Source organism: Bombus affinis, chromosome 3, assembly GCF_024516045.1.
Source record: "Bombus affinis isolate iyBomAffi1 chromosome 3, iyBomAffi1.2, whole genome shotgun sequence".
Taxonomy (NCBI): domain Eukaryota; kingdom Metazoa; phylum Arthropoda; class Insecta; order Hymenoptera; family Apidae; genus Bombus; species Bombus affinis.
The window spans coordinates 15,776,736-15,804,374 of record NC_066346.1 but is presented as its reverse complement, the minus strand read 5'-3'; the positions used below and the strand labels follow the sequence as shown (position 1 = coordinate 15,804,374).

The window sequence follows — 27,639 nt, the reverse complement described above, 5'->3', positions numbered from 1 at the left end:
GAAATAATAAAAAGAAAATAGTTATCGGTTATACAATGTGAACAAAATTACGTACGTGTTTAGAGCAACGACGTTGCCTACTACAGTTGTACGGTAACGAGCCTTTAGAATTTAAAGCCTGGATATTACTCTCGCGATGCTCGTCGATTATACGATGGACATTTTTCTAATAGTTTACAGTAAAAATATTCCTACGTCCAATAGATTGAATTTCAAGTTGAAAAATAATATTAGAAAAGACTGAAAACTTCACGATTCCTAGGATTACGTGTAACATTGCGTCTGCGGAGCCAGAAAATTGATCCACCGATTGGTCTCAAAGGAAAGTTATTTATAAGTCAAAGAGTATCGTATTGCATCGTTCTTTCTTTATTCGAAGCACTCGGGAACGTTCGCTGTAAACATTTCCATTGTATCGCGATCAACGAAGAATGATTCGTTTCGTAACTATAATCGCATTTTCATCCATAATGGACAAGACGAAACAAAGCGAAAGGAAAGTTGTACGTTCTCAATTACTCCTATACGGAACAAAGATCAGAAGTTATAAGTTATAGTCATAAGGGGCGACTTAATTGAAAATTACCAAGACACTTGACATCACGCGTTGCTCGAGAGCGAAGTTACGCGGATGTTTATATCGTCTGGGAGTCCCAGAGCAGCAGTTAAGGGTTAATATCGAGAGCGCAGCGATGGTAAACGTTATAATAATACAAAGTTCCGATATTCTCTAACTCTAGCCATTCTACAAATTTCATCTTTAAACGGTATCGTGATCTGGTCCTGGTTTAACCAATTGGCTGTTTTCCACGAGTATACTCGTCACGAAGAGATGGCAGTATTTTACGTTACGACGAGCCCCGTCAGTACTAAATTGAAAAATAAAACAGTCGTTTCGTAACAACTTAATTCTATATTATAACAGCCACCCGTATTCCGTGTTCGACGAGTATACTCGCCATCGCTTACTGTTCGCGACACACTTTTAGGTACACGCTTTTCAAAGAGGTCGCAACCGCTAACTGCTAAACTTTTTTATTCTGACATTGAAATTTAACAAGAATAAATCAATATCAGCGGCAATTTCAGTTCTATCCTTGGCACGTAAATACAATATAATTTACCTTTAACGAAAATGAATGCAATTATTCGTAATTATTCGCGATACTATTTACTTATATATTTTCCTATGTTGTCTTACGTATCTGTTATTTGTAATAGATGAGATCGAACGAGAAATATTAGAGGATCAGCAGCAGGGTTAATTTGTCAGTGTAAAAATATGCGCAAACTTCCACGATCCAGTTATAACACGCGATATAATTCGCTATTTGCTTAGCTCGCTTCGCCAACTGCCAGCCTCGCTATCTATGTCCATGAGGATCTATTAAGATTATCATTTTAATTACACGTTGGTTGATCGAACGGCCAACGAGAAACGCGGCCGACAATTTTGATTAAATAGCCGCTAGCGTTACCGAGAACACGGCTCGTGTAAAACAATTTCGTCAGACAATTTTAGTTATCGGATTTGTTCGGCGAGACGCGCAAACAAACCGGCTTTCACCTCGTCAAAGGCTACGTTTCACGCGAAACTCGCGCCAGTTACAGCGTTAACTTCCTTTGTAGTATTCATGGTGAAATCGCCAATTCATTTCCACCGTCTAATGAGAAAGACGAAACGGACGTATTCTCGGTGAACGCTTCCCTTTCGCGTCTCTGCCGTTCTTCGAATCGCTCTGCTTCAACGCAGTACAACCAGCCAGCTCTCTCGTTCGACAGCTGACAAATTGCCTGCGTAACTTGTTTGCCGCGACCGCGAGAACTATGTTTTAAGTCGAATGATCGTCAGATGTTACGAACAATTGGAAATTATCTTCATTTCCCATATCGCTGGCCGATGCTCACGATCTGTTCAGTTTGGAAAACATGGAACAGCTCGCTGGACGATTAGTTTGAATTTTACGGAATCGCGTTTGAGGTGGAATATGCCGAGATCGTAGAATCGTTGATGTTCGACTGCTCCCACGAATACTCTGGTGTCTGTACGTTTTATCAGTCGAACCTAACATTTCTCAGTGACGGATAAGTTTCTGTTCTGTCGCGCAACACATCTGCACGCCATCCCGCGCGGCTTGCCAACCAACGGTCTATCTGCCGTCCTTCTAACACTCCAGAGGCCCAAGGACCCACTATAAAGTTGCAATTCTAGCTGCATTGTTCGCACACATGGTCTAAGCACATCTGTTTGCCAGAAAAGACTTTCTAATTCCAGAAGAGTTTTCGGCCGGTTTTTAGAAAGGTCCTTGGGTTTATTACGTGCTCTTCAGAATTACGAAGAAAGCGGAGATATACCTAACGAAAAATCTGAGTTTCCCTGTAAACAATGTCGCCTAGGACCCAAGTTGGTAGGAGGTTTCTTCCTCCTCTCTTCCTTCCTAACATTGGTCCCAACCAATCGACATCGCGGATTGTTGCCCTCACTTTACTAACTAAAAATGTAAGCAACGAATCCGCGTTCTTCGTTCAAAGGGCACACCCATACCAAGCTTTCCTCCGTATTTACATTAGAATAAGCTTCAGAGTTTTCCATCGTCTCTCACGGTGACTAGAGTTCCTGCATTCCCTATAACTCTCACCGTTTCTATATCTCTCAGAATTTCCTACCACAGTCAAAGATCTAACTTCTAACATTAAGTCTCATACCGTGTTACTTTCATATCTATATTATTGCAGCGTGATAAGTTATTAAGTGTTTATATCTATTCAATCGTGTATACTAAGTGTTGGAAATATATATTTTAACTCTGTGAACCACAGTGTTATCATACCTGAATCACCCCTATTATCTTAATCGAAATACGGGGATCGAACTATTCGTGGTGTCGATCATTCTAATCGTAACGGGAATTTACGACTCCCGTTGACGCGTATTCTAACGACCGCGTCTCCCCGCGATAGCTCGAAAAAACAGTTTCTTTTTAAAAAATCTACACATTCTTTTCTCTGTTCGAATAGAATAGAATAGAATTCCGATAAATAAGAATTTGGTATGAAACTAACAACGTTCCAGTCGTACAGAAAGAAAATACAATTTAATTAAAAACGTGGGAGGTGGTGTAAGAATCGGCGATAGAATTCATCAAGAGTACGTGACGTTGGAAAAGCTACAGTCACAGATGTTAGAAAATGGAAACGTGATATTGAGAATTATGTAAAGCACGTGGATTGCTCGAATGATGGGGTAACTGTGGGGAAACCTTAAATACACTGATGTAATGGGATGGTTTCGTTGTGATAAAGACGCTAATAACGACGATTTTATACAAATGGAAACAGCCAGCTAACGAGAGGCACTTTCCCATGCCGAAGCACCCACGCCACTCGAAAAAGGGGCTTCGATCGTATAAAATTCACCGCGCAAAAGCTCCCAGGTACAGAGAAAATGTAATTTTACGCAGTTATTTCTACCGAAAGAATCATGTGACGTGGTGCTTAAAAAGATATGGAATGTATAAATATTCAAAAAATCAATTTTATAAAATTAAATCTATCGATCCATTAATAGGATTAAAAGAAAGGAATACATCCGAAATGTACACAAAATTGAAGGAAAGGAAGATTTGTATAAAAATTGTAATAATACGATGCAGCAATTTCACGATACCATTTAATTAAAGTGGGTGTATATATTTTTGAGAGCATCCTCTGTATATCAGAAATATATTACGAAATAGAAATATGTTATTACTGGTTTTCTGATGAGAATCCGAAATGTATCAAAAATTTAATCGGCGTAGATATTTATCGACGCAACAGTTGCAATTTCACAGATACAAATATCTTGCGAGTTCTCTCATCGTCGTAATTTGTATCTCCTTTATATACATCGTCTGTCTGAATATTCTTTCTAATATTCTAATTAGACTGTAGATTTTGATGCAAATTCATATTTTTGAGGATATGATTGAAAAGAAAAAAAAAAGAGAAGTAAAGAGTATTTTGTATATTTTATATTTTCTTTCATATCACGTGCATTTGGTACAATTTTATTGAAATTGGATTACAAGAGCCAAGCAAATCGAACATCAAACGGACTACGCGTCGTGTGTTACTTTATAGGAAAATCACGACAATGTCTGTAACATTCGTAGTATTTTACGATCCTATCTACGATAGCAATTAAAAGTTCATCAAACAGATGATTACATCACGTACGAGCCATTTGAAAGTCAAATTGTTCCATTTTCCGAAAATTTATTCTTTCTAACTCTTTAAGAGTATTACATCGTGGCTTATTAACATACTAAATAATAATGGACTGTTCGAATAGTTTGATGATTTTTGGAAAGTACGTGTCCCTGATAAATATAACTTCTACGCACACTTCCAAATCCGTTTGAAATTTCATCGATACGATCAAGTTAGGCGTGTCTCGCTACAGTGCTGCAATGATCATTTCGAAATGCTTCGTATATCATATACGCAAAAAGTTTCCAGCAACGTTGAAACAGATTCGCGAGCCACGTGTAATTTATTTATAAAAGATTTTTGCAACTGTCGAGACATCTTGGTATCTGTTAATAATCGTTGAGATATCATTGCAATCAAGTAAGTGCACTGTATCATACTTTTATAGATAGCATTCTTTTTTACGGATGGAAAGCCGTCTGATGGAAATTTGTCTGAAATGTCCGTCGTAAAATTGCATTTTCGCGGGCAACAGAAAACAATGGAATTTTGTACAAAAGCGCAATAATTTAATTAGCGCAAAATTCCATTTTCCCCGCTGGGAAATTGAATTTTCTATTAAAGCGTGATACGTTTAATCAGCGGTGGCGTAAATTCAACAAACTAACAACTGGAATATTGACTTGTCACAATTTTGTGACACCGTATATGTCGTTGATACGTTCCAGTCTGGTCGTATTTACAATTTCAGAAATTTTGCAACTATTTTTTCATTTTATCCGTAACGAGAATAGCGAAGATAAGACAGGCAAACGTGGTAAAACGTTGAAAATTCGGTTACAGGGAAATCGAATAAATTTGAAGTTGAAGAAATTAAGAAAAAGTCGAAACGAAGCAAACGCGATTCCTTAAGCCACGATGTTCAGGGATTTTATAATCTTTCCGGTGACGTCTTCGACGTGGAATATCCAGAAGCTGAGAAATTGATTCTGTACGATGAAAAAGACGATGTCTCCACAGAATACAACGATACAATAGTGGAAGAATTATCGATCGACGTAAATCCTGTTGAGAAATGCTCAGTTGGTATGACCGCTAGTTACTAAAAGGTTACTAGGGTTATGTTGGTACGACTCCTAACGACGCTCTTTTGTCATAGGAGTCGACCACGCCTTAATTGCTAAGACGCATTGGGAGAGTTTAGACGTTTGCTGTGTGATTTGGTGTTTTGTATAAGAGATAAAATAAAAGGTGTGATAACCAATCCGAGTGGATCCGAGATTGATTATCAACCCCAACCTATATAAAATAACAAATCCCGAGGAAATTGGATACTTCTCTGGTCCTAAATGGCAAAGGAACAGATTATCAAGTAAGTCAAATATTTTTCCAAATGCCATTCTTGTACAATCGTTGCTTTTCTACTTACCACGTACAATATAGCGGTTAATAAATTAACGAATCATCGAATATTACTGAAAGAAAGAAATTGTACTGATATTCCAATCTATCGTGTACAAAAGTAATAATAACAACATGTAATATAAGAATAGCTTATCTTCAGCCTTAAAAGAAACTCGGTTTACAAGTATTCTCCCTATTGCGTTCCACTCTCGCTTGATCTTCTACACGTTCATCTATATTTCGCTGTTTTTAATTTATTTTATTATTCCCTGTCTATTACACATATGTATATTGTCCATTGCACGAATCTTTATCTATCTTGCCTAATTTAATGTAAAAAAATAGAAAAATAGAAAAATTTGCTGGAGGAATACGTTTACCAAAATTTGTCAAGAATTTTAAAGAAATTTGCAGGATGAAATTCACGGTGATACCGAATTGATATTTTTGAAATTATACTTTTGAAATAATTATTTATATCATAATAATTATTCCACGAATACTTGCTCGTAGATATTAATTTATGCTTTTAATAATCATGCGTTTAAGCTATCAAGTCGAGTCGAGTAGACTTTCTAATTTCGTGGAAGATAAGTCGATTTCTAAGATAAGTCATTTCATAGAGAAAAGACCAGCTGCTAAGGATTCGCCGCCACGATGGCTAGAGCTTGGAATAGCTGCTGATTACTCCGTGGTAGATTTTCATGGAATTCGAGTACAGCAATATATCTTGGCTCTTTTAAACATCGTAAGTAATACCAAACGAAATTCTGTTATTATACTTAGATATAGAATACCTCCTCCTACATATGTACGCAAGCAACCGGGAAACATAGGGCAGAGTTATGCGTATCTCTGTATTTTCAAGGTACGCTACTTGCTTTCAAACATCTCGATCGTATATTCGGATGGAAGCTCTGTATTTTCTGTTTACACTGTTCAAAGCTTACACGTATCTTTTAAAAAGTTCAGCGAATAATTTATCCGGAATGGAATTTTGTAATCGATTAATTTCAGCCATTCGGTAATTGGTTTTCCAATGCTGTTGAGATTAATAACGTACATTTCCTAAGATAAATATAACGAATAAAATTAATTTTTTAGGAAAATTATATAAGATACGATGTATTTACGAGAGTTTTGAATAATAATTTATTTGTAAGGCTGTAATACTGTTTTAACGCCTGTTACATTTTCGTACGTATTTTAATCCTAGGTCAGTGCAATTTACATGGACCCATCGCTCGAATCCAACATGATTCTAGTGATCGTACGAATGATTTTATACGCGGAAAAACGAGACGTTATGGTAAGCGATTTCCATTAAATTAAATCATTTAACTAAAGTAGTAACTATCTGAGATACGCATATGCGAGTGTCAATTATTTTATTTTCTACTTATCTGTACTGTGTATGGTATATAAATTATATAGGTCAAAATATCTGCGCATGACGTTCTAGATCGATAAAATGCAACGAGTTCCATTTTGTTAAATTGGACAACCGTGAACGATCCCTTGGAAACAAATTTCCAAACAAACAATTTTCACGGATCATTGACAAACCTCGCATTTATCGTGTATCCGAAATATCTGTATAATCGACTATTAAACCTTTTTCATCTCTTAAGAATCTTAATTTAATGTTATAGACCTATGATAATATCATTGATATACGACACTTGCGATTCCTTTTACTTTTCTTTTTCTGCTATTCTTCTCTGCTGTCGAATCAACATTTCAACATTTTTCAGGAAGATTAAAATACTAATAGCGTTACAAGTTACATTTGATTACAATCAACAACACGATTACTTGCACATATATTTATTATCATTGACGAATATTTATATATAGTATATAATGCATGATGTAATAATAAATATAATATATTCGTAATATTTGCTAGCTTTTATTAAGAAAATATTAATAAATTGTCGTAGGTCCGCCGTGGCGATGCCAGACGATCTCTCGAGAACGTGAACAAATGGAACAGAAAGATGCTGTCCTCGAAGGACGTAAATCACGATGTTGCTGTATGGTTGACGCGATTAGATATAGGAGGTCCTTCGAGATCGTGCGCGTTAAATCGAGACGAAGGCTTGACCAGCGCCTTTATCATCGCTCACGAAGTAGCACGCATGTGAGTGTCCCACATGTTGAGATATCGTTGGCAAACTGAAATATTTATAACTGGCCTGGGTATTTACGCAGAGACCGTGTGTTATTTATTTATGCAAATACGTACTTGTACGAGAATAATTTGAAAAATGAAATCTCCATAGAAGAACTTATTATCTTTACCGAATATCACAACGAGTACTGTACTTTGAATCTGCCATAGATTTTTGCGTATTATGTGCGTTCTTGCATTCCTCCTTTCACCTACGATGGCTCTTAAACAAGAAACGATATCGTAACGAGAAATACAACTTACCTGAGCGTCCACTTTGGTTCCACTAGTGTTGTCCCATACGACTTTGTGTTTGACCTCGCTATTAGGGGACTTTTTACCCAACGTTTCCTTCACCGCCTTCACTACCTTCGATTTATCGAACTTGAGACTTAAACTGGCCGTTACCAAATCTTCCGGCTTTTTCGACATCGGTTGGTGTCTCTTCGTGAACCAATTCGACGGAGCCATAAAGGTCGAAATAGCGGCTTTCGAGGATCCGCTAAGCTTACTTTTAGCTCCGTGCAATGTCGACACGTCGAAGCTGTTGGAACGGAAGCTCTTCGATCGACTTCCTTTCTGTTCGGTCGTTTTTCCGGGCCAGTTTGATTTGCTATCGTCCCGCGAACTCGGCGCTTCCTCGCCGCATCGGTTGATTTCCGTCGCGGAAGACGCTAACGAGCTTAGGATCGATATCAGATCCGTATTAGAGCAGACAATGCCCGCAGCACCGGAAACGGATGCACTCGCGGCTCTTGGCAGTTCCGAGACGCGCTTTCGGAGAGAAGACGTCGGCGAAACCGACGGAGTAGGCATTTCAGAGAATCGTTGTTTCGGCTGTTGAGTGTAACGTTGAGCGGAACTGTTACCCTCCAGCGGCTGTATTTCGTACACTTGCTCCGTCGACGTCCTGTACATCCTTAAGCGCACCTGGCAAACGGATTGCTTTTATTCGAAAGACAGTTTCTTTTTTATCATAATTCGTGCGTTATGATACATGTTTCGATGATTGAGCCGTTAAGCGTGACAAAGCGATGGAATTGTTTTGCACAGAAATTCTTCAACACGTTGAGTGTTTAGGTGTTTAGGTACGCAAATAGACTAGAATATTTTGCAAGAATAAAATGTCTTGGTATGGTACGCTTTAATCTATCTATCCAAGTCAAAATAAGTATAAAAATCGCGTGGCAATCAACATGTTAAAAAAAAAAAAAAAAAGAAGAAAAAGAAAAGGAGAAACAGATGCTTCTGATTGTTTAGTGCATTTTCATAAAATCTTCCAAATGTTTAATTCTCATAGAATAAAAGGGAGAGCATACGTTTGAATCTCAGCAGATTTTATTAATTCTTTGAAACCATAAATATAATATGAGTATTACATCAACTTTAGTTCATACATGTAACAACATATTATTCTGCACGTAACAGTTACATTTAATGAAACATTTATTTATCCAGTAAATCCATATTCTCTATTAAACGTTCGTTTATTAATAAAACTGCCATAATCGTCCACGCATTGTTCGCTTCCTTAATTATTTTTCAAAGTATAACGATAATCAATGATGCAACAGAAATATCACGTAACATCCCAACAATCTTACATGAGATTTTAGCTGTTTTTACTATACAAATTAAGTCATTATTAAAATAAGTCATTATAATAATATATATATGTCGGAGATGAAAGAACACCGGAACCTTCCCTTTGGAACTTTGGGAAGACCCCTAGTATTGAAATTTAGATTTCACCATAGCCGTATTAAGAAACTGTTGTCATTCGATCCGACTGTATTTATTTGAGATTTATGATAGTGAGCTCGGGCTCGAGGCGACAATCAGTCGCCGAACGTAGCCGCGGTCAAAGGGATGAACGTTTTGTCTAACAAAGGCATGAAGTAATTCTATAGCTCTTCTTAAAAGAAATACTTGGGACAGGGCACGACGGTAAACGTTTCAATGGTTTCTGCCCCGTGGCTCGCCACACGCAGACTTTGTCCTTCGGGTAAGGTGATTGCCAGATGCCAACGCATCTTCACAGTATATGTTTAGCTGGGCGAGGACCGGCTACGAATATTAAGTTTCAATTATACAAAGTCTTTCAAGTAGACAAATAGCCTGTGCCCCCACTACGGGAAGATAAGAGAAATCTATCCTTCCACGAACGACGCTTCCCGCTAGCAACTTTTCCCAAGGACAGCTAATATCTTTCTCTAACCACCACCATGGAAATTGACCAATTAACAGCAACTTCAATTTCCCTCACCCTTCGAACGAAGACTTTTCTCCGCGAATCCGATGATCTCTTGGCACTCTCATGATCGTGCCCTTAGGCACACCCATCATAGATTTCTTCGACAGCGTCACCGCGACGGAGAGCCACTCTCTCTAGTGTGATCTCATCGGCAATCGACCTGTCTTTCGTATACGTAATAATTGCCCCTTGCTCTAACATACAGTGTAACTTAGACGCTAACGAAGGGTAAAGTTCGTCATCCCGTTGACCGCGGATTCGTTATTGAGCCTAGGATCATTGTCATTTGCTTCTCGAGTATCTAATTATCGCGATTACTTGTCCAATTCCATCATAGTCATATTTGCACTAGTAAATATCTCCTCTATTGCATAACGATCACGTCTAGCGCCAATAGGGATTCGTTTCACACCCTTAAACCTAACTCTAATCTTAACGCCAACCCGACATATATATATATATATATATACATACATATATATATTTTATACATACATACATATATCAATTTTTATACACATAATTATACATATTCATTTTCATTTAATATTTTCATTTAATAATTTAATAAACCTTCGTCCTGCAAAGGCAAATAAATTCACGTATAACATTTCTCTTCAGCGGCATTGTTCTAGGATTGTATTTGTTGAAAGAAGGATAGTATTAAGCGCTGGAATAAAGAATGACGAATCGTTATTCTTTAACCATCGTACTTAGACACATATTTATTGAGCTACTTGTATTTTAATCGAAGTCTAATATCCTCCATCTGTAGGTGTAAATATTACTGCCGTTGTTAATGTTATTTAAGTTTTACTACTGGAAAGGACATTTAAGTTTGAAGGCAGGCAAGTCTACTGTTCTTAAAGCTGACATTTAGACATCTAAGATTTTTTGTGTCTTTATTGACAAAAATATATTTGACTTTGCATATCTAAAATAAAGGATTTGCGTTATATAAAATAAATAGATCATCTTTCTTTAGAAAATTCAATGTGGTGAAATTAGAATATGAGATAAAAGAAATACTATGCATATGATTTGATTGAAATTTTGAAAGTGTATAGACCCTGTTTTAGAAATATGAGTATTAATTCGGTAGACTATAAATTTATATTACAAAATTAACTGTTTTCTACTTTTGTTGTACTTTTCTTCTACTTTCTGGACATTTTACTGAAAATGCTGGAGATTTTAAATCAGTAATTAATAAAGTGAATTCATAAAATAACTTTTAAACGCATTGCTATCTAAAGTACAAATTCTTACGTTTTTAAAAATATATTCTTATAGTTATTGTATGTAACGTACTTGAATCTTTACGTGTATGGTTAAAATATTTTGTCCGCATTTTATTCAGTCATTTAAAATATCAAAGCAAACTTATTTCAAGTGAAAAATAATCCTTATTCCTATAAGCAGTATTCATTACAAGAACTAATTTTACATATATAATCGTAACAAAAAAGAAACATTAAACAGGCATTTATAGTTATTGACATTTATCTTTTGTATGTTCATTTACGAGGAAATGGTACTTAATGTAAAAGCGACTGGATTTCATATTTTTAACTATTGTGTACATGTATTGAATCTTATTGTTCTTCTTAAAAATTAAATGAATACTCATAATCCTAAAACATCCTTTCTATGTTGTACTAGATATATATACAATTAAAATGTGTAATAATGTGAATGATAAACTAGTTCGAATAATTATTTTGCTTAAACGTAAGTTAATTGAAATCAGATGAATGTTATACACGCATTATACCGTGCATTATGAACTATTGATTGATTGATGCTCATATTTAATTATTAACGAGAAAATTAGAAAAATAAGATTGAATTTAATCTGTCCTTCTTATATTTATTAAGATGAGTTCTGGGACTTGAAACACTCGAGATTAGAAATTTTGATTAATGTTTCACATTATGACTGGACGCTTGTTGTAATATCTTTTGTACGAGATACACTATACATACACAAGATCAAAATGGAATTTCGAAACGGTCGTATCGTTCAACAAAAATCTCTTTTATCTTTGATCCTCTTCATAAAAATGCAATTCTCCTTTACAGAACATCATATAACATTTATTGTACGATATATTGTTCAATTATATTTCGAAATTTTCAGCTTCGAATCTTTGTTTAATTATACTGTAGAATTAAATATCATGCGTTATTTAAATATAAAGATAGACTAAACTTTTGTCCACATTTATTAAAGCTGTATCAACTGAGATGTTTAAATTTGCGAAATTTCATGGACTTTTATATTTAATTTTTCATCATGAATCCCGCTTTGCGATACAATACATATTAGATTTATAATATCTTAAATTTACAGTACCAATGCTGATTTCATCTGAAACTATTTGTTTGCAAATGATATCTTTCTTCGTTGGAATTACCCTTCACTTATAAATTAATAATTATTAACATTGAACAGTATTGTTAAACTTCAATAAAAATAGGATCGATAACTAAATGTTAGTTAAAGAAACTTCCTATTACAGGTATAACAAATCATATTGAATTTTGTTTAGAAAACAATAATAAAAATGGGTGTCTTTTTGTGAAAATAATTTACAGCATATCACTCGACTTATTCATATAAGAGACATTAGTTTGTTTAAATACCCTGTTGCACCCTTTTATTCATTTTCAACCCAATTTTTTCACAACATTAAAAAATATTTTAAGCCTGAAGAAAAACATGAAAAACTTCTTATTAGCATGATTTCATGCTAAACATCCTCTTAAGATATTATAAATCTTTCTTGTTTACTAAAACCAGAGCCTAACTGAAATATACGAGTATCGCAACAGGATTAATCGTAATACATGATTAAATACAAGCAATATGTAAGCTATATTTTTACTTTTTACTTCAGAAATAAATATTTCACCAGCATCGTCTTTAGCTTAAGGAAAATAAACTTGTGAAATTTAATTTAAAGCTTCGTAAAACATGGAAATGTTGCAGGATAACAAATCAGAAAAGATATATTAAATAAATCACAGTTCAGGTATCTATAACATGTGATTCTCTTAACAAATCTGTTTCATTCATCAAGCAACTGCAAAATTTCCGTAAAATCAGAAGCGGTTTCACAAATTATAGGCATTCGTAAACATGATAGATAAGAGTTAGTATCGCGGCGTTTTAGAGTATCTATGAGCGTAATATGGAAAGTAAAAAGATGTATAATAAAAATAGTTCACTTTCCAAGCTATCACTAACATTGTAACGAATTATTATACATATAACGGCTCACGAAAGTACTCGGACGCTTACAGAAATTTTCCATGAATATTTTGTTGAAGTTTTTCATGAATTTCAAGATGCATTAGGCTGTCTCAAAAGTTTCTTTCGTTTTGTTCTATTACTACAAAATAGATCATACATAAATCGATAAAATAATATAAAACAAAAAGTGTCGTGCATCTATTATTTCCTTATGAAACGAAAGAAACTTTTGAAATAAATGTAAATAGGAATTATAAGATGCTTATTGATTACCATCGGTATTTGGACAGTTAATTATGTATTGCATAAATAAGTCACAATATTTTTAGTAGCAGCATTTTTACCCCTAATCAATCATATGTTTAAAAATACTCTTTACATTGTACATTAGTTTTTTGCTATGTGTACGTCTGCAATAAGCATCTTCTAGCTTCCATATATATATTTCCAAATTAGTCTCAATTTTTACCGGTGTAATCATGATAGACACGTCTCGTTACATTGAAGTGAAGTGAAGAAAAACACTTTTCATTCAAATACGTAAACACATAATATTCATAAATTTATAAGAACAATTTTGTCCGTAGGTATTTGGTAGCGCAATTGAGAAGATGTTTTTTTTTTATTTATTAGAATATTTACAATCAATTCTCGTTGAGAATTTTCAGTAACTTAGTTTGGCGTGATACGATGACATGGATTATAATAGTTTTGTATTGTTGGTTCTAGTAGAAACTAAGGATTTAATCTAGAGGGTATTTTCTTTTTAGTCTGCGGATCTGGTCCGTCGTGTCCAGTAGTTGGGTCACTAATGGGATGTGGTGGTTGTTGACTCTTGTGTTATATCTGCTTCTGGACTTGTGTATTTTATCTTTGACTGTAGGTATCTTGAGGTCACGGTGGATTGTTTCGTTGGTAACATACCAGGGTGCATTTAATAGGGATCTTAGCGTTTTCGATTGGAAGCGTTGGAGTATTTCAATGTTGGAGTTACTTGCTGTTCCCCATAGTTGGATTCCGTAGGTCCAGACAGGTTTTATTACGGTCTTGTAGAGGGTTATTTTGTTCTGTATGTTTAGTTTGGAGCGTCGGCCCGTGAGCCAATAGAATTTTCTTAGTTTTTCCTTTAGTTGCTTTGTTTTTTCTGAGATATGTTTTTTCCAAGTTAGCCTCCTGTCCAGGGTCATGCCCAGGTATCTTACGGAGTCCTTGCTTGGGATTATTGCGTTGTTAATGGTGACCTGGGGGCAGGTTTGTTTTCGGAGCGTGAATGTTACACGGGAGGATCTTTTTTCGTTTATTTTAAAACCCCATTTTTGGAACCACTTTTCCATGGAGTCGAGACTTCGCTGGAGAGTGGATGAGGCAATTGCCGGGTCTGCGTGGGTAGCTAATAGTGCTGTGTCGTCGGCAAATGTTGCTATTGTTACCTCGTTTGATATAGGTAAGTCGGCAGTGTAGATGGAGAACAGTAGGGGTCCGAGGACACTACCTTGGTGTATGCCGGATTCTATTGGGAATGTTGCGGAAGAGGCGCCTAGGCATTTAACTATGAATTGTCTGTTGGTTAAGTAGGATTTTAAGATGGAGTAGTATGGATGGGGTAGGATCTTTTTGATCTTGTAGAGTAGCCCTTCATGCCATACTTTGTCGAATGCCTGTTGGATGTCTAGGAATACCGCTGAACAGTATTTTTTCTTTTCAAGGGTTTGGCTGATCATGTGGGTTATGCGGTGGATTTGCTCTACTGTTGAGTGTTGTTTTCGGAAGCCGAATTGCTGGTCTGGGAGTGTTTTCAATTCTTCTAGGAGTGGGAGGAGACGATTCGTGAGCATTCTCTCGAATAGTTTAGACAGGGTAGGTAAAAGACTGATTGGGCGATAGGAGGTGGTTTCATATATTGGTTTACCGGGTTTAGGGATGAGGGTGATTAGTGAGATTTTCCAAGCCTTGGGAAAGTGTTGAAGGCGGAGGATAGCGTTAAAGATTGATGCGACGAGTGCAATCCCTTTTATGGGAAGTTCCTTGATTGCTTTATTTCCTATTAGGTCGTGACCTGCTGCTTTCTTGGGGTTTAGGCGACTGATTGCTTGTATAATCTCTGCAGAAGTGAAGGGCTCAATAGGAGGGGACATTTGGAAGGGAGTGTGCAGGTATTCGGTGACGTCCGCTGCAGCTATGGAGGAATGGGGTTGAAATACTTCAGTCAAGTGTTTGGCAAATAGGTTGGCTTTTTCTATAGGGCTACGCGCCCATCCACCCTGCGGACGGCGGATTGGAGGTATTATTTGTGGGGGACGCGTGAGTTTCCTGGAGGCTTTCCATAGTGAGTAGTTAGAGTCGGCTGTGGGGGACAGGCTGGCGAGATATTTGTGAAAACGGTCATTATTGTAGTTTTTTATGGTTTTGGATAGTTTTCTAGTTGCGTTGTTTAGTTTGCGTTTGTCCTCCGGTGTTCTATGGGTCTGCCATATCCTTCTTAGTCTACGTTTTTCTGCTATTTTTTTAAATATGTACTGGGGGTATTCGTGATTGCTGATGGACGTTATTGCCGGTGTGGAGAAGCGGATAGCGTTTATTATGCTCGTGTTTAGGTATTCCGTGACTGCTTCGATTTCTTCATTGGTTTTTAGTGAGGTTGAGGCTGAAGTTGTGTGGGTAAAGACTTCTCTAAAGAGCTGCCAGTTGGTGTGTTGGTTATGAATGGAGCCATTAGGTGTATTCTCGATGATTGTTGAAATGACTGTTACTATCACGGGGGAATGGTTGGAGGAGAGATCAGCCGAGGAATTGATTTGGACGTTTCTTGACGAGATATTTATAGTTATGAGGAAATCAAGGAGATCGGGTATTTTGTTTGTGTCGGTGGGCCAGTGTGTGGGTTCGTATGTGGTAAGGTAGTTGAGGTTGTTGGTTATTATGCTGTTGAGGAGGTTTTTGCCTCTTACTGTAACCAGTCTGCTGCCCCATTGGGTGTGTTTGGCGTTGTAGTCTCCTCCGGCTATGAATCTATTGCCCAGGGTGTCCAGGAAGTTGTCGAAGTCTTCTTTGGCGATGGAGTGTCTGGGAGGGCAGTATACAGCTGAAGTGATGATTGTACCATGACAGTCTTCTATTGCTACGTTTGTTGCTTGGAGGTAGTCTTTCTGGAATGGTGGAAGTTCGTAGTGCTTGATGTTTGATTTGATTATGATTCCGGTGCCGCCGTGGGCCTTTCCGCTGGGGTGTTGTGTGTGGTAGAAGTTGTAGCCATGTACTTTGACGTAGTTTTTGTCGGTGAAGTCGGTTTCGGATATGAGCATCACATCGATTTGCTGTTGTTTTAAGAATAGTTCTAGTTCAAATTTGTGCTGAGCTAGACCGTTGGCGTTCCACAGAGCTATTCGCATTGGTTTTATTTTGCTTCTGTGCATATGAATTTGTCCATGAAGAGTGTGAGTAGTGACAGCAAGTTGTTAATTTGCTCAGTTTGCTTCTCGATAAGTTTTTCGAGTCTGGTAAAGTTGTCTGTGTTTTGTGGGGTGGGAATTCTATTTTCTGTGTGTACACTGTGTGTTTTCGAGTTGTTTACGTTTCCTTACGTTGCCTGCGCATAGGATACTGTTGGTGTGGTGAGTTTTTGGTGTTTAGGTTCTTGTATGGTTATGTCCTTGGGTCTCAGTTTTGGATACTTTATATTATGTAGTGTTTTGTAGGCTGAGCATCCTTTGTAGTTCGCAGGATGCTCTCCTTGACAGTGGATACACTTGGCGGGGGTTTCCGGGGATTTAGTGCATTGGTCAGTGGGGTCATTACCTGCACATTTTACGCACCGGAAGTTATGATTGCAGTATTTCTGCGTGTGGCCGTACCTTTGGCACCTTTTGCATTGTATTATTTCTTTCTTTACAAGAGGTGGCTCGAACTTAACTATGGAGTTCATCAGCCGATTGATGTTGTAGATTTCTTTGTTGTTTGTTTTTTGTTTTAAGTCTATAAAAAATAAGGATAGTGTAAATTAAAAATAAGGATAGGAAAATAATAAACATGACTAATCTGAATAGTTTAATTGTCATCTTTATCCAAGACTCGCATAGTCAATCGAGCCATTCGGAAACCACATTGACCAACTCCAAAATTGAAAAGTAGAGAAAAGTAATTACAAGTATCGCAAGTGGTGAGACAATATGCGATAAAAGTGAAAAGATGAGCTTGGCGTCAAGCTCTAAGGAACTAGAGGTTTTGTGAGAATCAATCGTGTACTTGAACGATGAAATTGCGAAATTATGAGATTGTCCAAAGATGAAGTTGGTCAATTTGACTTTCGCCAGGCTCGATCGTCACTACGACAGTTCTCGCGTATCGAAACTATCTTGATGTTTGTGTCGACAGGTGAGACGAATGAGCGATCGTGGCGGAGAAGGATCAGGACCATCGCCGAGGGAAGCTACTTTCCTGTCCACTCTCTCTCAAACATCGGCTCCTCAGATAGGTGGCCGAAGACATTCGGTCGTTACGATTGAAAGAGTGTCACCGACTTTGTTTGGCCGTAATCGTCGCGAATCAATCGCCGGTTTTCCTCTTGGAGGCGTGACCAGAATATTGCCGAGTCGTCGAGATCCAGAGTCTCTAGAATGTCCGCACCACCGAGCGGTAGAGGAAGCACGCACCTAAAAGCGAGGAGGGTAAGGATCTTTCGTTTATTTTAGCCGTTCTATCTCCGCTAGTTTGCAGACTAAGAAAAACCGAGTTTAAAGTTGACGAACTTCTATACGATCGTGCGAAGTTAAGATTTGAAAGAACCAAATATTCGTTGCTTTACAAATATACGTCCGTACAATCCGATTTGATTGATTTTAGACCTTGCATCAAATAGATCTCTATATAAACAGATAATTTCTGATTCTAAACATTTGTATCGCTTCTTCTTCCGCTTTGAAATCCTCTACAAACGCCTTTTATAGTCGTTCAACTTTTCAGCTCACAGAAAAGAACATTACGCGTATTCCTAGCAATCGCCCAAAGACTCGAACGTGTGATTCGATAAAGCTCGCTTAACTTTCATCGACACATCGATAACTTTGCGTTCCAAGATGTTATTACGCCCTAGAATCCCTAACATAATTTTAGAACCAGAATTTCTGTGCAAAACAATTCCATCGCTTTGTCACGCTAAACGGCTCAATCATCGAAACGTGTATCATAACGCACGAATTATGATAAAAAAGAAACTGTCTTTCGAATAAAAGCAATCCGTTTGCCAGGTGCGCTTAAGGATGTACAGGACGTCGACGGAGCAAGTGTACGAAATACAGCCGCTGGAGGGTAACAGTTCCGCTCAACGTTACACTCAACAGCCGAAACAACGATTCTCTGAAATGCCTACTCCGTCGGTTTCGCCGACGTCTTCTCTCCGAAAGCGCGTCTCGGAACTGCCAAGAGCCGCGAGTGCATCCGTTTCCGGTGCTGCGGGCATTGTCTGCTCTAATGCGGATCTGATATCGATCCTAAGCTCGTTAGCGTCTTCTGCGACGGAAATCAACCGATGCGGCGAGGAAGCGCCGAGTTCGCGGGATGATAGCAAATCAAACTGGCCCGGAAAAACGACCGAACAGAAAGGAAGTCGATCGAAGAGCTTCCGTTCCAATAGCTTCGACGTGTCGACATTGCACGGAGCTAAAAGTAAGCTTAGCGGATCCTCGAAAGCCGCTATTTCGACCTTTATGGTACCGTCGAATTGGTTCACGAAGAGACACCAACCGATGTCGAAGAAGCCGGAAGATTTAGTAACGGCCAGTTTAAGTCTCAAGTTCGATAAATCGAAGGTAGTGAGGGCGGTGAAGGAAACGTTGGGTAAAAAGTCCCCTAATAGCGAGGTCAAACACAAAGTCGTATGGGACAACACTAGTGGAACCAAAGTGGACGCTCAGGTAAGTTGTATTTCTCGTTACGATATCGTTTCTTGTTTAAGAGCCATCGTAGGTGAAAGGAGGAATGAAAAAGAAAATCGTAAATCGTAAAATTTCTTCCAGAGAATGCACTTTATCGTAAAAATTAATAAAGTCAACAACAACGTGAAATTAAATAATTGTTGTTTGATATTCTGTATTATCGATATAGGTGAAACGCGGAGAAGATAATTTGCAATCATTGCGGACAATATCGCAGTGACATTATTATCAATCGGTAATATTAAAGATAAAATTCATATGGGATGAAAACAGAGCGTCAAAAGTGGTTATTTTTCGATCTTCTTGCGAAGGGAAAATTCCTGCAAAATGTTTAAGAACGGCTCTCAACAAGGAATAAAAAATGTTATTACAGTTCCATTTTCGTGTTCGTTTTTTTTTCTACATGATCCATGTGAAATAATTCTTCAGATGCTCTGCTGGTAAATGAATCGACGTTTGTAATAGAGGAAATATGAAGTACAGCGAGATCGTTGTTGGCTATTGTTCTACACCGATATCGACAAAATAATTCTTCGACAACTCTATTGATAAATCAATTGTAGTTTGAAATCAAACGAATCTGAAGTATCATCAGTTTGTTGCTACGAGAACAATAGCCACCAACGATCTCGCAGTAATTCGGATTCGTTCGATTTTAAACTTCAATTGTTTTATCGACAGAATCTCTGAATAATTATTTTGCTGGTAAATTCTGCTGGTATATCGATTAGAGTTTGGAATCGAGCAAATACGAAGTACAAGATGGCTATTGTTCTCACGTAGCAACAGTCTGATAGTATTTCAGATTCGCTTGATTTCAAACTTAGTTCCCTTGGTTTAATTACTGATTTATCAGCTGGATCAAAATTTAAAGAAAATGAAGATCAAGTGTAGCGCGTAAGTTTGATCTCTGCTTAATTTTTTCATCTCTACACTCATCTTATCTTCCTCGCTTTTAGGTCTGCGATGTCGTCCATAATGTCCAACCGAAGATTGTGCGTACTTCCTCTACCGCTCGGTGGTGCGGACATTCTAGACTCTGGGTCTCGACGATTCGGCAATATTCTGGTCACGCCTCCAAGAGGAAATCCGGCGATTGATTCGCGACGATTACGGCCAAACAAAGTCGGTGACACTCTTTCAATCGTAACGACCGAATGTCTTCGGCCACCTAGCTGAGGAGCCGATGTTTGAGAGAGGGTGGACAGGAAAGTAGCTTCCCTCGGCGATGGTCCTTGTATTTTTGAGCTATCGCGGGGAGAAGCGGTCGTTAGAATACGCGTCAACGGGAGTCGTAAATTCCCGTTTAGGCGCTCTAGGCCCTTGAGAGTTATAGGAACTGTCGGAGTTCTGGATAATGTGAGAGCCTTAGGAGACTCTAGGCCGTGTAGGCACCTTGAGAAATGATGAAGGAACTCTGAAAGATATAGGAACGGTGAGAGCTATAGGGATTATGGGAACTCTAGACACCGTGAGAGACGATCAAACACTTAGAGAGGTAGGAACGGTGAGAGTTGTAGGAAATGCAGGAACTCTAGGCACCGTGAGAGACGATCAAACTCTAAAGTTTTATTCTAATGTGAATGCGGAGGAAAGCTCGGTATGGGTGTGCCCTTTGACCGAAGAACGCGGATTCGTTGCTTACATATTCAGTTAGGCAAGTGAGGGCAATGATCCGCGATGCTGATTGGTTATGACCAATGTTGGGAAGGAAGATAGGAGGAAAAAGCCTCCTACTAACTTGGGTCCTAGGCGACATTGTTTATGGGGAGACTCGGATTTTCCGTTAGGGAGATCTCCGCCTTTTTCGTTACGCCACTACCTGCTTTCTCCGCAATTCTTAAGAGCACGTAATAAACCCAAGGACCCTTCTAAAGAACCAGCTGAAAACACTTCTGGAATTAGAAAGTCTTTTCTGGCAGACAGATTGACTCAAACCATGTGTGCGAACAATGCAGTTAGGATTTCACTTTATGGTGGGTCCTTAGGCCTATGGAAGGTTCGAAGGACGGCACGTAGACCGTTGGCTGTCACGCCGCGCGGGATGGACTGCGGATGTGTTACGCGGCGTAACAGTCCTGATTCTTCTCCGCCACGATCGCTCATTCGTCTCACCTGTCCACACAAACATCAAGATAGTTTCGATACGCGAGAACTGTCGTAGTGACGATCGAGCCTGGCGAAAGTCAAATTGACCAACTTCATCTTTGGACAATCTCATAATTTCGCAATTTCATCGTCCAAGTACACGATTGATTCTCACAAAACCTCTAGTTCCTTAGAGCTTGACGCCACGCTTATCTTTTCACTTTTATCGCATATTGTCTCACCACTTGCGATACTTGTAATTACTTTTCTCTACTTTTCAATTTTGGAGTTGGTCAATGTGATTTCCGAATGGCTCGATTGACGACTATGCGATTCTTGGATAAAGATGACAATTAAACTATTCAGATTAGTCATGTTGCTTCGTCAAACGATTTGAATTCAAGTAATTCGAAACCATTTTGTCAATGTGAACCTATTATTTTACCAATGTGAATCTGTAATTTTGCTTGAAATATCCTTCCAAGTTTTTATGATGATTCAGACTGGTCAGGTTACCTGAATCAAACAACTATTTTCAAGTTACTTGAAACTATTTTGTTAACGTGTACAGTTGCTTGAATCAAGCAACTATTTTCAAGTAAGTTAAAATCATTTTGCCAATGTGAACCTGTAATTTTGTCTGAAATATCCTTCCAAGTTTTTATGATGATTCAGATTGGTCAAGTTACCTCAATCAAGCAACTATTTTCAAGTAACTTGAAACTATTTTATTAATGTGTGCAGTTGAGTGAAGCAAGTATTTTCAAATAACTCGAAGCTATTTTGTTAACGCGTACAGTTGCTTGAATCAAGCAACTATTTTCAAGTAAGTTGGAACTATTTTGTTAACGCGTACAGTTGCTTGAATCAAGCAACTATTTTCAAGTAACTCGAAACTATTTTGTCAGTGTGAAACTATATAGACACTAGTTAATTCCCATACACATGTATAATGTACAATGTATAATAAACAGAGCTATTTTTTCAGATCAGAAGGTACGATCAATCTTTTTCTTTAAATATATTATGCTAAAAAGATATAGAATGGATTCGGAAATACAAATAATTCCCTTTATTTAGCACACAACTGTTATACATATATCTTATACTCTTAAGACCTCAAAAACCTACTCGCACGCACGCTTGCTGTCAACCGACTCTTCCAGATACTTCTAACGACTGGCTCTTGTCTTTTGTCTCAACCAAGACCCGGACGTCCTCTGATGCTTACACACACATTCACATGTACAGTGTAAATGTATCATATTCCCAACAATTGTATTGGAAAAATTTGAAATGGATCGGAAAATGTATATGGAAGTTACAGGACCTTTCTCGAAAATTATCGATAGTTCAAATATCAGGTTGTACAACAAAAGAGTCTTTCGTTTTATAAGAAAATAATAGACGCACGACGTTTCTTGTTTCCTTTATTTTATCGAACTACGTACGTTCCATTTTGTTCTATTAAGGTAAAGACCACGACATTTGACAGATTAGCTGTCGTGTTTGTATAAAGATGCATTGTCGTAAAAGACATATTCGTAGAGGAAAGACACTTTTGGGGCAACCTAATATTTGGCTGAACCTGACAAAACTGTACGCTTGTAATAAATAAAAAAAAAGCCTGCTACGCCCTTTCGATCATTTTAGCTCAAGTTATGTATGGGTCGACCCAATTACGTTCTTACAACGTTAGAGGATACCTTCGTTTTGAAGAAAATGAAAAAAGATCGCACATTTTCGTTTCAATTTTCTTGATTAAAAATCTTCTCCCAACGTTACAAATATGTTTTATTATCGTTAAAATAGGGACAGACTCGAAAGTACAAAAATTGCAGAGTCGCAACTGATGTAACGAACATAATCATGATAGTCGTGTCTCGTTACAGCGTTAACGGGATTTCAAAATGTTTGGCATAATACGCGATCCTACGCAAAATTTCCGCCAGCTCGGTGAAGTTTCGGCTATCCGAGTCTCGTATTATACGATGTGTTTCCAGCTTTCTCCTAACTGCGCGTTTTTTTTTCGAAATTTTAACGCCGGCACCGCGCGAACAAAGTAAATAGATTAATTGAACTTTTAATCGATCAAATAGTCAACTAAACTGAAACGCAAGTACGATGTTAAGTTATCGAAATCAATTTTACGATTTTACCGTACGAACGCCGGTATCATCCGACCTTTCGGTATTTTCCGAGTTTTCTATTGTTCGTGTGATACGCGTCACCTCGGAACGATCAAGATTATTCGAACACTTTCGCAAGCCATAATAAGATTACAGAAAAAAGTACTTTGCTGTGAATACACGTTTCATCGGAGGAATCGAAATTTGTACAGGACGAAGTAACGTCGTTCGAACGAAGCTGCGATAGACTTAAAGTTGGGCTGTACAATTTCTAGATTTATATTAATCTTATAGAACGAAAAGACCCAGAGCTCTATGAACGTTCTAAGAGAACGGATCTCCTTCGGCGTAAATGGCGCTCCTTATCGGCGAACGGTTACAATATCCTGAATCTTTCTTTTCGACGGTTTCCACGTCGATCGAGAGAAACTATTCGTCGAACTGGACTATCCGTGGCTGATCTATTACGGCAGAAAGTGAAAAAGAACGTAAACGAAGGAAATGGCCGACATAAAGGACGATAACTGTTAATTTAAACGTAATAGAACGAAAGAATACGACGTATTCGTTAAAGGATATTTAAGACAATTTAAATTAAAATCGATTTTCACACGACGTTCTTCGATTTTTTCCAGAACCAGATTATATCTATGATAACGTTTCGATTATATCGTTTTATGCAAAAGAAAGCCAATTATATGATTGAAAGTAGAAATTTGGATCAACGTATGGATATCCTCCTATTTCGTTGCACGAGTTGCGAATAACCTGTCGAATAATGATAAAGATAGAAACGAATATGACAAAGGCATAACGAAGGAACTAATATTCAGAATTTCGTGCGTTTAATTCCTCGAAAATTGCACTTTTAAACGCATCGGTCTCGCAGTTCAACCTGCCGGGAACAAAGAATTTTATCGGAAACATCGTTCTAACATTTCAATTTTACAAACGTTTCGCTCTGCTTCGTTAAAAGCTGCGCGTATTTGGTAGATACAAAATTATGCACATACGTTAAAACGTATAACGCGCAACAGGCAAGGATATACGCGTACGCGCTGCAAACGCGTTAAAAGCGAAAAATATCGCTGAAATTATTTTCCCATAATAAAGAAATCGTCGGGCCTCTTACGAATACAAAAGATAATTCGTTAAGATTATAGTGTATATTAATTTTACCATAACGAGTTTAACAGAGCTTTCGAAACTAAAAGCTTTATCACAGACGATAAACCCTTTGAGTGCTGAATACTCACGGCCTATGTCGTCCGTAAAGACGGCGCGTGTCTAGCGCTGACGATCGCTGTGGATGGAATACTTTTTCGTTAGACTGAACTCTGTTGATTAACTATTCAAAGCGCAAATCGTAATAAGTTATAGTAGTTTAAATGATTAAAATGAAAGAGATTAAATGATTCAAGAGCGTTATATTTTAGTTATTTTTAATTATTTATTATAAACATTGAAATTTACAGTTAACTAGAATTTGCGTAATAAACTAGAAAACTAAATTTAGTAAATATGTAAAATCCCTAGAGTTCGTGTAGGATAGGGATTCTTTTTGTTTTACGGGTAGCACGACAGGCTGTGCTTAACGGAGAGATCGATACGGACGAGCAGTTGAAGAAGTACATGTTCCCCAGACGGACGGACAGAGAGTTACATTAGAGAGACAGACCAGGCTATAGAATAGTTGTTTAAGATTGTAAAGACTGAAGATTTAAGATTTAAAGACTGAAGAAGAAAGATCGGTAGCTCAGGACGTTCAGGTAAACATTGCACCAAAGACTTATAATTTCCCGTTTAGATAATCGTCGTTATTGATTGTTATAGACGCATATTAATTGTTGTTCATTTTTTCATTTTATCAAATCATTTCATAATAAAAAAAACTCGATTTTCAGACTTCAGAATCGATCCCTGAATTATCCCATTATTGAACCTTATAAATCGATTTTCGCCACGTCATGCCGCTGAGAGTTAACCTACGTGTCGTCATGACCGAGAACGCGAAAGGGGAGAAGATAGAGAGTATAAAATATACAGACAACAAATGACCTAATAGGAATATATTTAAATATATTATGCAAACGTTGGACAACGTTATGTTTTGTTAAGCTAACAGGATACACTAAAAATACATTATCAAGAAAGGGGATGTGGCCCATAAGCAAGTATGTTCTTCTACATATGACCATCAGACAGTACCTGTGATGCGGTTATCCCGGAAGTACATTGCGGAGTCGGTAGAGAGCGTTTCCTGACCTCTCGCCAGGGAGACAATAGATGAGGATTTAAGGGTGTCGAATCGGGATCCATGCAACGCGGAGGCGACTCGTTCCTTCGCCCTTCCTCTTCCTCTTCGCCCGATGTGCTTTCCTCTATGACGATTTGAGGCTCGCCATAGTTTGCCACATTCACATTCGGGCTGTACCATTGTCTTCTCATCTTGATTTAGAAAACTCTCACTTGAACATAAATAAAACGTTTCTTCGTTGAAACCGTATCATAGTGGAGAACGATCGAACAGTACAAAAGAATGAATAAAAATAAGTCACATTTTTATTAATTTTCTTTTGTATGTAAAAACAAATCTGATAGATTCAAAGATACAAGATCTTCCGATCTTCCTTTATTGCATGGACGAGCAGTTGAAGAAGCACGTGTTCCCCAGACGGGTGGACAGAGAGTTACATTAGAGAGACAGACAAGGTTATAGAATAGTTGTTTGAGATTGTGAAGACTGAAGATTTAAGATTTAAAGACTGAAGAAGAAAGATCGGTAGCTCAGGACGTTCAGGTAAACATTGCACCAAAGACTTATAATTTCCCGTTTAGATAATCATCGTTATTGATTGTTATAGACGCATATTAATTGTTGTTCATTTTTATATTTTATCAAATCATTTCATAATAAAAAAAACTCGATTTTCAGACTTCAGAATCGATCCCTGAATTATCGCATTATTGAACCTTATAAATATAACACGAGTTAATAATTTAGTTGTGTGTGAAAAATTCAGTGCTTGGGAAAACTAAAAAAACCAGATGTAGAGTTTTCTTACAAGTGGTGACCACTTCAACAATAACGAGGTACTATTGGCATTTGTTTACTGCCGTAAGGAATGCATTTATATTTATTTCACGCAAACGTAATAGTATTACTTCTGCATAGGTGTTCGGAAAAATTGAAAAACCCATACATGCGTCCTTAGTCCATGCCGAGCACTTACAGAAAACGCATATATATGTCCTTAGTCCACACCGATAGCTTTCGCCAGACACCTATATGCGCCCACAGCACTCAAAGGTTTAAAACACTGTTCTTTGTATCATTTCCCTATTTATAGTTGCGATATCGGGAATAACTTTAAACCGTTTTAAACGTCGTTTACTCGATTAACTCGCGCGTAACGATATTTGTCGTGGAATCTCGCAAAGAACGTAAAGCACACGTAACGATTCATCGATAAATCGGTTAACGACGTTGTTACGATTACCACGAACACACCCGTTAACGATATTTTTTCCATTTTTAGGTTGTTCGCGAACGAAAGGGAATCGTCTCGAGAAAGAAAAATCGCTTATAAGTATTTGAGCACATCGAACTTTCAACGCTCGGTAAGTATTCGTAAAATCCTACAAAAGTATTACAGCCATCTCGATCGTTTAATTCGATTAAAAACATTTTCGTTTTTAGAGAATTTATTCAACGGTAGTCGTTCGATGTACTAGGTTGTCCGAGAAGTTTCTTTCGTTTCATAAAATGATAATAGATGAGCAACAATTTCTGTTTTATATCATTTTATCGAATTAGGTGCGATCCATTTCCTTATATCTCTATTATTATGTTCGTGCATAATTCGATAAACTAATATAAAAGAAAGGACATCGCGCGTCTATTATTTCTTTATAAAACGAACACAACGTATTAAGTTGCCCGAAAAGTGTCTTTCTTTCGCAAAAAGAATTTTTTACAACAGTGCACCTTCGTACAAACGTGAAAGTAAGTCTGTGAAATATCGCGGTGTTTATCTCAACAGAACAAAACGGATCGTACGTAATTCGACAAAATAATATAAAAGAAAGAACGTGCGTCTATTGTTTCCTCATAAAACGAGAGAAACTTTTCGGACAACCTAATAGTAGCGGTACAGCAAGAATAACCTTTCAGAGGCGAATCGTATAGAACGGATAAAAAGAAAAAATAGGAA

At 37.6% G+C, this 27,639-nt stretch overlaps 3 protein-coding genes and 2 long non-coding RNA genes across 8 annotated transcripts in view; 3 read left to right on the top strand and 2 right to left on the bottom strand.

Annotated features, from left to right (window-relative positions):
- The window catches only part of LOC126914754 (uncharacterized), a 58,195-nt gene extending 49,388 nt beyond the window's left edge, over positions 1-8,807 (bottom strand). The window contains exons 1-2 of one of the 2 annotated variants that reach the window (XM_050719156.1): positions 8,123-8,802; positions 8,059-8,076 (exon numbers count right to left, since the gene is read on the bottom strand). In XM_050719156.1, coding sequence (XP_050575113.1) covers positions 8,059-8,076; positions 8,123-8,686 — 582 coding nt within the window. In that variant the 5' untranslated portion in view covers positions 8,687-8,802. Of the gene's footprint in view, positions 1-8,058; positions 8,077-8,122 lie in introns of both variants that reach the window. The other variant, XM_050719157.1, reaches the window with a different exon arrangement.
- Positions 1-20,463, top strand: part of LOC126914808 (A disintegrin and metalloproteinase with thrombospondin motifs 3-like) — a 71,507-nt gene extending 51,044 nt beyond the window's left edge. Inside the window, exon 4 of the mRNA XM_050719233.1 lies at positions 20,168-20,463. Coding sequence (XP_050575190.1) covers positions 20,168-20,387 — 220 coding nt within the window. The 3' untranslated portion in view covers positions 20,388-20,463. The remainder of the gene's footprint in view (positions 1-20,167) is intronic.
- LOC126914852 (uncharacterized) lies at positions 5,213-17,673 on the top strand. Of its 3 annotated transcripts, XR_007709871.1 has the most exons (4): positions 5,213-5,563; positions 6,219-6,343; positions 6,812-6,904; positions 7,539-7,667. It is a non-coding gene; the product is annotated as an uncharacterized LOC126914852 (long non-coding RNA). The 3 variants fall into 3 exon arrangements; XR_007709872.1 differs by lacking the exons at positions 6,812-6,904; positions 7,539-7,667 and adding an exon at positions 17,650-17,673 and having other exon boundaries at positions 5,229-5,563; XR_007709873.1 differs by lacking the exon at positions 6,812-6,904 and having other exon boundaries at positions 5,230-5,563.
- Positions 20,464-21,026: 563 nt separating the features above from the next.
- Positions 21,027-25,873, bottom strand: LOC126914792 (uncharacterized). Its single transcript, XM_050719210.1, has 2 exons — positions 25,634-25,873; positions 21,027-21,323 (listed from the first exon to the last, which is right to left on the bottom strand). Exons 1-2 carry the CDS (start codon positions 25,871-25,873, stop codon positions 21,180-21,182), a joined length of 384 nt encoding a protein of 127 aa, XP_050575167.1. The 3' UTR covers positions 21,027-21,179.
- Positions 25,057-26,956, top strand: LOC126914825 (uncharacterized). The gene is made up of 4 exons (XR_007709833.1): positions 25,057-25,194; positions 25,330-26,225; positions 26,361-26,518; positions 26,601-26,956. It is a non-coding gene; the product is annotated as an uncharacterized LOC126914825 (long non-coding RNA).
- The last annotated feature ends 683 nt before the right edge of the window (positions 26,957-27,639 follow it).

Bases quoted from the DNA above. Each gene is read 5' to 3' on its own strand.
- LOC126914792 (XM_050719210.1), bottom strand. From the start codon at position 25,873: ATGAGAAGACAATGGTACAGCCCGAATGTGAATGTGGCAAACTATGGC. The intron at 21,324-25,633 runs GTACTGTCTGAT...TTGTGTGGACAG, and splicing joins CCGGGATAACCGCATCACAG to GTGAGACGAATGAGCGATCG.